Below are 10,000 nucleotides of genomic sequence, written 5' to 3' on the forward strand. Positions count from 1 at the left end.
GACTTTTTGAACAACAGCAACAACATATATTTTACATTAGACAGAATTATTAAATGGATATATATGTTATTCACCGGCCGGGAGGTCCGTATTGGGAAAAACTGTGCCCGAGGTCTTGAGTACGGCCCGAGGCCGTAGGCCGAGGGCCGTACTCGAGACAGAGGGCACAGTTTTTCCCAATACGGACCGACCAAGGCCGGTGAATAACGTTTTTATTTATTTCTAAATTCTATTCTTAGAAGGTAGGAGAAACTATTAAGAAAAACTCTAAAAGTCATGTTTTAATTTTACGCATTGTTGGGTAATAAAATTCGCTTTCACTAGACGGTAATAGCTTTCGTCAGAATCCATTGTTTTTTATGAGAAAGTTGAACAATAACACTGCTCTATTGCAAAAAACAATTATGACAAATTGAAACTTCGCTCTTTCAATTCGCAAGTTCACTCTGCGCTTAGCGTAGTTGGTTACCATGACCGTGGTCAGGAGATAGGAAAATACTGCCCGCTCCCGGAACCAATCAGATTGCAGGATTCTCAGGATACCGCCCGCTCACGATCAAAGAAATAAATAAAAAAGGTTATTGGCCTCCTAAACTAACAAAAAAGTTTACATTAAAGTGTGTACTAGTACTCTATCGCACTGAACACAATGTTGTGTATGGTAAGATGCAACAGGGGTTTCAATAAAATTTGAAGTAGGCAGCTGGTTTGAGTCTAGTAGCCGACTGTATCAAGAAGGGGCCGTTAGGCCCCTTCGTCTAGGGGGGTCTGGGGGCATGCTCCACCAGACGATTGTGAAATCTGGAAGCTCTGAAATGTGATTTCCAGCACTGAAGATGAAGGAAGATTTCTAATCAACAGAGACACTGAGTGTGCAATTAAGCGCATTCTTTTGATAATTTCCAGTGAAGAAAGATTTGGAAAACCATTTCAAAAGGAAAATTAACGATTTTTAACGTTATATGATGTTTCGACAACTTCATGTCATCATTACTACCAATTTCAAGCTGCCGGGAACGGCAAACCCTTTTTGCGCGTTTTTTCAAGCGCGAATCTCAACATTTCTCAACATGAGAAATCAGTTCTGTCGAACGACAAGAATATGTCATTTTAATCTGAACAAACGAAAAGGCTTAACCGATGAAACTAATGAAAAATTTACTGTTTTTGGAAAACAAGTCTTGATGCAACGATTACTCAATAACGACCTGTTTTACATTAAACGTCTTGATATGTTTGGGGACGTAACTAAACGTAATTGAATTACGTAAAAAATGTGACGGTTGGTCTAGGCAAAAATGCGGGAAAAAGTTATAGCCGTGCACTGTAACTCAAAGATGGCAATATCAAGTCTGATAATTATTTTGAAATTGAGGTTAAAAAAGGTACATTCAAGTCGATCAAAAATGAATTTTACTTCAGGTTTGAAGGAATCCCTCAATTAATTCAATGTAGGGTAAAAAGTAGCCGACTTCTCTGAGCGATGCATCCGACGCTTTTCGTCGGCCGTCGGTGCTTATTGAAACCCCTGATGCAAAAAAAAGCTTTTCTGTCTTTTTACAGCAGTCTGAGAGGAGAACTGTAACATTATAAGACTTAATTCATTTTTAAAGTTTTTTTAAAAATTTCTCAACAAATTTGTAGATACTTTCTCATGTCATCAAAGACTCTGCACCTATTATCATTCCTTCTATTACTTCTATAATTATAAATACTTCGCTCACAACTAGCACCTACCCCGGAGACTGGAAGATTGCTGAAGTGTCACCAATTCTGAAAGAAGGTGATTTTGAGGAAGCAGGCAACAATAGGCCAATCTCTTTATTGCCTATTCTTTCCAAAGTATGGGAAAAAGCGGCCTTAAACCAGCTAACACCCTACCTGACAGAGGTTAGCAGTGAACCAGAGTGGAAACAAAAAATGGCACTCCACTGAAACTTCTCTTGTTGCCTCCATGGACGCTATACTTGAGGCGATCGACAAAAGAAAGTTAACAGCTGTCGTTTATTTGGACATGAGCAAAGCTTTCGGATTAGCATCAATCACAGCATTTTATTACGAAAATTAAAAGCCATTGGTCTGGCCTCATCGGTAGTCTCCTGGTATAACAGCTATTTGTCCCAAAGATCCCAAGTGAGCGACCGTATTGTATCTTTGGCGAGACATTTTTATATCCGATACAACACAGGCGCGAATATTGTATTGTGCTTATGAAATGTCAGCATTTAAGTGTTTAATAATATGTACACTAGCCTAGGTATTTTTGGTGATTCAAGACATTTTAACCGTGAAAATTGAAAGAAACATTTATGTAAATGAAGAGAAAGCTGTATCAGAAATACAGATATTGATTAATAAAACATTTCTTTTGTTTTTCCATCATGAATTATTAATGAGTTTTATTATTATAATTCACACGCTGGTCTTTTAATAGTAAACTCTATTACTGTTCCACATTCTGGTCTAATACATCTGACAAAAATTTACTTAAATTGCAACATGTACAGAACTTTGCTGCTAGAATAATAATTAGCAGAAAGAGAAAATTCAATCATAATACAGTGCTATGGGACTTACGGTGGTTATCTGTAAGACAGCAATTATATTTAAGAGATGCTGTTTTTGCGTTTAAATGCATGACGGGTTGCACCCCTGATTACCTTAGATCTATTGTAAGTTATAGTTACCAGAGGCCAAGTTTCCTGTCCTGTGACACAAAATTCACAGCAGTTAAAATAATGTTCCTTTATTCAGAACAGTCACCGGTCAGCGGTCCTTCCTGTATAGAGCTGTCAGCTTATGGAATAGTTTAGATAAAGATCTTAAATTAAGTAACATCATGAATTGAGTTTTTAAACGTAAACTTAAGCACATGTTATGGGACATTTACTATAGGTATTTGATTCCTAGTTATTAATTTTTTCCTAGTTATTTAATTTTTTATTATTTATTATATTGATCACCGAAAAGCCCCTCAGGGGAGTGTTCAATAAAGTCTTATCTTATCTTATCTTATCTTACAGTAAAGTAGAGCTGTTTATTCTTTTTAAAATTTACCTCTAAGTTTTTTTTTTACATCCTGGACAAAAGCTCTAGAATAAAATAGTTACTGTTCTCTCTGGTTTCTCTTTTCAGGAGGGATGTAAAATCTTTACCCCTCTGCTTATTGCCAGACTGATAACGTTCTTCAATCCAGTGCCTGGTATAAGCAAGACTGATGCCTACATCACTGGGGTGGGGTTATCTTTAATTTCCTTGATTATGGCAGTGTTCCATGCTCCTGCCTTCTTTTTGCCAACAAGGTGTGGAGTGCATTTGAGGATTGCTGCTGGATCACTTGTTTATAGAAAGGTTTGTATGATCATACACCTTATTCCAAAACCGCCACCATTAGTATTCTTTTGTTTCCTAACTTGCAAATTGGCCCTTTTGGCCTTGCTTTCAAATGTAACAATTCAAAAGAATATAATTTGCAATCAAACAAAAGAATACTAAAATGGTGGCCATTTTGGAATAAGGTGTATATTATTTCTTAAACCACTAGCACCAAACAGCAACAACAATTCCTCAGACATTTGGATTGGCTTAAAAAATTCTTATCCCAGCTCATGTCTTTGTTTGATTATAATAGTTATGTGAAGCATAATAAAAACTACTTGCATGTGCAGTAAAATCACTTTTGTGACAGGCCTTGTTGTTCAAAGGGTGGATAACACTAGTAAATATTTTACAGTTTGATACAGGCTCAGCCATACAACACTTGTGTTTGTTTCAGGCTCTGCGTCTGAGCCAAGCTGCTTTGTCAAAAACAACAACTGGTCAAATAGTTAATCTCATGACCAGTGACATTCATAGATTGGAAATGGTATGTATAGTTTACATGATCTTTTGGAATACATGTAAGTTAGACCCTTGCATTTTAGTGTTAGTTTAGTAAGAGGCATTAATTAAGAGGCCTGCTAAATGTTTATAAAGTGTTATGTACAATCACTGGCATTAACAACCAAGATTATTTACAAAATGTGAGGGCAGGGTTTATAATTGTTAAGGTTGTGTCTTGAAAGTTTCGGTTTTTGGTAAAGTTGGTTCGTGTTTTTCTAAGGTACCAAAGTTTTTCCATTTCATCTGGATAGCACCATTAGCAGTAGTCGTGGTCACAGTTCTATGCTGGCGAGAGATTGGACTTGCTGTTCTTCCTGGAGTTTTTCTTTTTGTGCTCCTTGTCCCACTTCAGGGATTCATTGGCAGATGTTTTGCCAGACTGAGGTACATTAAGTGTTTGTGTATGTGTTGCAAAAAAGGAGACAAGATTTCATCCTTTTCATTGGTGCTCTGACTACATGTATGTTTAATAACAATTATTGATTGGGCAGGCAAAAAATAATATCAATCTTCTGCTTGCAGTTCAGGGACTGGATTTCATATTAGGTGCAGTTCAACCAGATTGGGCCAAAAACTTAGTGATTAAAAAAAATCACTTCCTTTTTTCCTTCAGATTTTTACACCTGACTGGCAAAATTTTATCCAAAGGCTGTTTACTTTGAGCTTAAGTTTTAGATTTTGTGGTCCGCCATTACTCAATAAACATGTTCAAAACTGACCGATTGGACCTCAGAGGGTTGGATCCAGGAAGAAGTGATGTCAAAGGCTCACTAGCTTAAAATTTCACCGTTTGAATGCAGCTTATTACATAATTATGCAAAACACGAGTTTCAAAAGTCTAAAAGCCCAAAACTCCCATGCTGCATGTTAATTCTGTGGCGTACACAGCACGCATTGCATTCTTAACTAGTGAGCCTTTGATGTCATTTTCTCCTTGATCTAGCTTTTTCAAGATCTTAAAGTTAGTAATGGCGGACCATTAAATAAGAAAATTCCAGTTAAAATAAACAGGTGTCTTTTTTTAAATCAAGGCTTAAAACTTGGGTCACTTTGTGTTTAGTTAACATAGTTTTGATATCCAGTGGGGAACTTTAAAGTGCACTAAAATATTTTTAACATCTACAGTGCTTAAATCTCCCCACCAAAAGCAAACATGTGTTACCACTCTTACCTCAAAATTTCGCTTTTTATCTGCCATGATGCAATTTAGTTATCAAAACTAGCAGAAATTTGGACCCAGGACCGTGATTAGAGAGGCATGGCTCTGTTCTCGATTTTACGTCACAAACTGCTTTGCAATGCAAAGCAACATTCTAGGTGACAATGGTGACATATATGTTTGCTTTGGATTTGGACATTTGTACTGGGACAGAAATATATTCGAGTTTAGGTGCACTTTAAGGCTCTGGTACAATGCAGCTGCCATTTGGTTCATGTTTAATGATTATCCTAGAGCACAGCACTACAGTCAAATGTGATAAGATCAGAGGCAAATATAAAGAGTGAGGAATATCAGAGTATATTGTGAGAAGTTAACCCTTGCATCAGGTTGAAACAGATGACTTAAACCCAATGCACTTATGATTGTGGAAGTGGGAGGGGAGGGTACTTGATCATGACTCTTGGTCTTCCTTTGGAAAAGCTGTACTCTGCAAATTGTAATTTATTTTGTAGACTTTTGACTCACCCTTAAAATACTCTTATATTTTAGAGCCAAAACTGCTGTTTTATCTGATAAGCGCATCAAAGTGATGAATGAAATTATCTCTGGAATGAGGGTCATCAAAATGTACACATGGGAAAGGCCATTTGCCAAAATAGTGGCTCAAGTACGAAGGTATTACTATGGAGGTATTTTAAATTTTATCTAAATTAAGTACTTAGTTTAAAAGTGGAACTGAATTATTGTTTTGTTTGTTTGTGGAGGAGTGTGTACTGTACTAAATTTGATGGACAGCAACAGCAGTTGATTGATGCATAGATGCCATGTTGTAGGGAGAGGCTTGCTGGAGATTTAATGGAGCGCCTATAATCCGAGTGAGCGCCAAAGGCGCGAACTTTTCTTGGGGGTCGGGGGGCATCCCCCCCCCCTTACCAGGAAAAATTTTAAATCTGAGTTCTCCTAGATCACTTTTCCTGCATTCTGAGGTAATTTAATGACACATTTTACCAAGTCACTTCGGGTAAACAAACACAAGCAGTGAGAAGAAAAGGGCTCTTGGGTCTAGAATTTCTTGATTTCTCGTCAATTTGCTGCTGATTTCTCGTCGATTTCACGATTTCTTAGATCATGAACAGTTTTACGTTTGTGGAACAATAATTTTATATGATATATGTATGACAAAATTTGTTAACCCAAGCTCAGCTGGAGGTTTTGCTTGCTCGGCTGGAGAGCTGGAGATTGAGTCTGAAAGCTGTCCAGAGTCTCCAGCCGAAAGCTGGAGACTTGGCATATATGTTTATGTTTAGCTATTAGTGTTCCACGCAGCTCAAAATTATGCTAAGTTTTGATAAAATTAATTGTGGATGTTTGGATGCTTGGAAATGACTCCTCGAATACAGCTATGATCTCAGAAATTAGCTAGTATTTTGCTGGAAGTAATAGCAAATTTAAATCCTTTTTTCAAACCACTCCATTCCAGCAAGCGTAGCTCTTTAGAAAAAAGGTCCAGTACCCATTTATCTTTGATAGTCGATCTTGAATTAAAAGGAGACGTCTTGCTGAGCAGAAGGCAGAGTTTCTCTCTCTGTTTGATGGATAAATCACTGTCCAGTGGATACTTCATAGCAAAATCAATTGCGATATCCAATGGATAGTGATTTATCTGGTGGATAGCGTTGTCCACCTTTTTGACAACTGCATGGGGCGTGGTGTTATTACAAATGGCATCTCAACCCAAGCAATTACAAAGTGTCCAATCAAAGCAGAGTTCACTAAAGTGAATGTGGAAACCTTATTGACTGATAGTAGTCTGTTGTCGATGCATAACCTTAAAAAAAAAGAAAACCAAGTGTTTTCCATGAGCTTGTATCTCTCAGCACTCTGCACAGAAGGCCAGAATCTCAAACTTGTTGTTCAAGCACCTTATTGTATTGACATCATGGTTGAAAACAAAATTAATGACTACAATACTAAGCAATACCGATCTTAATTGATGTATCGTTTGTTATGAGCTCATTTCCTGTGTGTTAGCAGCAGCTATCCAGTAACTTTTCAAAAGAGGGAGACGAGTTAGAATAACATAATTTTCATGCTTTTATAACAAGTACATGTAGCAGCCCACCCTTTCGCGTTTTCCGTTTCACATGAACGCGATGCTTGATCTCTTTCATGTCTGAGTGTTAACAGGCTTGTTGCAAATGTGTCAAACCTTAACGTTATTCATATTATTCCTCAACTTTGTTTTGTGGAATTCATTTAATGTTGGCAATATTCACTTTCAATTGCAGTTCTTTAAGGCGCTCTTTTTCATTATCTTTCTTCTTTTAGGCAAGAAACAAAACTAATCAAGTTCTCATCATTTTTTCGTGCTGTCAATGGGGCACTGTATTTCAGTGCATTGCCCTTGGTCTACCTTGTGGTTTTTACAACATTTGTGATGACTGGCCACACGCTTACTGTTGAAAGGCTGTTTGTTGTTCTGGGACTTTTCTTTTCTGTCAGAGATTGCACCACGGTGTTCTTCAGTGTTTCTGTAATGTATCTGAAAGAAGGTTCTGTGTCAGAGAAGCGATTACAGGTACATATATTTATAGGATTTTTGCGAGTACTGTATCGGTCCTTTTTAATTTGATCACATCTTACTGACGTATGCCTTTACCCCTACCAAAAATTGGTGAAATGTCACTCTTTGCCCTCCTCCACCTTGACTAATCTGTGGTTTAAAAACCTCTTGCCAATAACCTTGCGCAGTACTGTAAAATTGGTGATTACCACATACCCCTGAATACATGAAGTTAACAGTCGCATGCAGTCCAAAATTAGGGAGTTTAAGAAACGGTGACACCAGCATCAGTGAAAACGTGACTTCAAGATACATTACAACTTTGTGCTACTTGTATCTTATTATACATGTAGTAAGAATTTCGCGATTTTTCCATCCTGTTCACATTGTACAACATGGGCGAAGTACCCTAAAAATGGGTCGACTGCTGCGAGAGGCTTTGAAAAAAAGATAAAGAATGAACGAATTACAATGTACCATTGTATGCTCACTGACGTTGTCGTCAAAACCGTAAAATTTGGTCATTTGTACTAAAATGCACTTTCTTTCTTTCTGGTGTTGTCATTACTGTATAGCTATCACGGTTGTCGTTTCTGAAACTCCCCACTCCAGTAAGAACGCAGTTTTTCAGCTTGATAAGAGCAAGCTGTGATTAAAACTAATTTGTACATGTACACTAAATGAAACTACAAACATGCATGGTATGGAAGTAAAGGAAGAGTTTGGACATTATACAAATTAAATTGACCGTGAAAAAACGTATAGCTTTCAGTGGAAGCATGACTTTGTATTATTTTATAGTTCTGTAATGTATGCTTTGTTTTGTGTTTAGAGATTTTTAGAGCTGGAGGAAAGGCCTACACCTTTATCTGTTGAATTGAATAGCACTGACAGTAACGTGGAAGCACCAGTGGTGCAATTAACTAACATTATAGCATACTGGGATCAGGTGCGAGATCAGAATTGACATAGTTTTCGTGACTTTTTTTGTGACATTTAAAAATATCTTCTTATAATTTTAATTTTTGTGTAGTGGCTGAGCGATCCTTTTAATATTCTTTTCAGTCTTTGAGCCCAGCACTTAAGGACGTTACCTTTGAAGCAAAGCAGGTTTGTGGGAATTTAACTTTTTAAAGTTGAGGTCTGGAAAACTTATCCATGCACAAATCTTATTCTTTGAGAGAGGTATCAAAAAGAAACTGCCCAAAGTTATTTTAGCTCAAGAAGAATATGTAATAAAGTTTTTGAAATGCTCAAATGGGAAACTGCTTGCAACCGTTTGCCATTATCACTCAGTTAAGAAGTAAATTACATCCAAGGCTTGAGTTTGCGAATCAGTGCGTTTATGAAAAATGAACTTTTTCTTTCAGTGTGAGTTACATGTTGTGATTGGACCAGTTGGCTCAGGAAAGGTATAGTTCCGTGCTCTTCACAGACTGCTCTTCTTGGCATGTGAAACTATTCTACACTTTTCCTTATTTTTTGCAGCCTTAATATTGCTATGCTATGGAATGAAGATTTATTTTGTTTACGAATTTTCTGCATCATTCAACGACTAGCAAAAATTAGGATCGTAATTTAATTCCTCTGTAATTGCGGCTTTTTAACGTTATAGGTTTATGCGCCGAATGGTTTCCTAATTCATCAATTTAACTAGGAATGATATATTTTCCTCAACAGTCTTCCTTGCTGATGGCTTTGCTTGGAGAATTGCAAATTTATAGCGGAGAGAGGAAGGTATCTGGCACAATAGGCTATGCTTGCCAACAGCCTTGGATATTTTCTGGAACAGTTAAAGAAAATATTTTGTTTGGCAAAGAATTTGTCAAAGAACGGTACCTCAAAGTCTTAGAAGCTTGTGCTTTGCAAAGGGTTTGTAATTATTTGACTTATTTATTTTTTTTATTTATCAATTATTTCTTTTGAATTTTAGTTATGATTTCAGAAGCAAGTAGAACATCATTATAGTAACCAGAAACCCATAAGGGTTGAAACGTGTAACGAGCGTTCTCAGCTTCCGAATATTCAGTGCTAAGTACCATATTTGGAAACCCCTTGCTCCAGTTAATTTCGCGCGAGAACATTGGTGGTATTGCGTCACGGTGCTCTTGCCAACTGATTGGTTGAATGTTTCTCTCTTGTTGTTCCAAATATGGTACTTAGCAAATTGAATATTCAGAAGCTTGTTTCCCAGCACACAAGGGGCCGTTACACGTTTCAACCCTTATGGGTTTCTGTAGTAACTCAATAATGTTTGGTTCCACTGGTCATTTGACCGATTTCATTGTCTGGATCCACTTACTAAACAACTTGATAAACTCGCCCCAAACGGGAAAAATGAAATAACTAGACGCTCCAGTGGGGGGGGGGGGGGGGATCTTTTAGCCCATTTG

At 37.3% G+C, this 10,000-nt stretch overlaps 1 protein-coding gene across 1 annotated transcript in view; it reads left to right on the forward strand.

Annotated features, from left to right (window-relative positions):
* Positions 1-10,000, forward strand: part of LOC138016024 (ATP-binding cassette sub-family C member 4-like) — a 41,219-nt gene that overhangs the window by 6,667 nt on the left and 24,552 nt on the right. The window contains exons 4-12 of the mRNA XM_068863188.1: positions 3,136-3,351; positions 3,776-3,865; positions 4,103-4,266; positions 5,594-5,719; positions 7,373-7,622; positions 8,440-8,556; positions 8,673-8,717; positions 8,978-9,019; positions 9,288-9,479. Coding sequence (XP_068719289.1) covers positions 3,136-3,351; positions 3,776-3,865; positions 4,103-4,266; positions 5,594-5,719; positions 7,373-7,622; positions 8,440-8,556; positions 8,673-8,717; positions 8,978-9,019; positions 9,288-9,479 — 1,242 coding nt within the window. The remainder of the gene's footprint in view (positions 1-3,135; positions 3,352-3,775; positions 3,866-4,102; positions 4,267-5,593; positions 5,720-7,372; positions 7,623-8,439; positions 8,557-8,672; positions 8,718-8,977; positions 9,020-9,287; positions 9,480-10,000) is intronic.

Source organism: Montipora capricornis, chromosome 9 (assembly GCF_036669925.1).
Source record: "Montipora capricornis isolate CH-2021 chromosome 9, ASM3666992v2, whole genome shotgun sequence".
NCBI lineage: Eukaryota > Metazoa > Cnidaria > Anthozoa > Scleractinia > Acroporidae > Montipora > Montipora capricornis.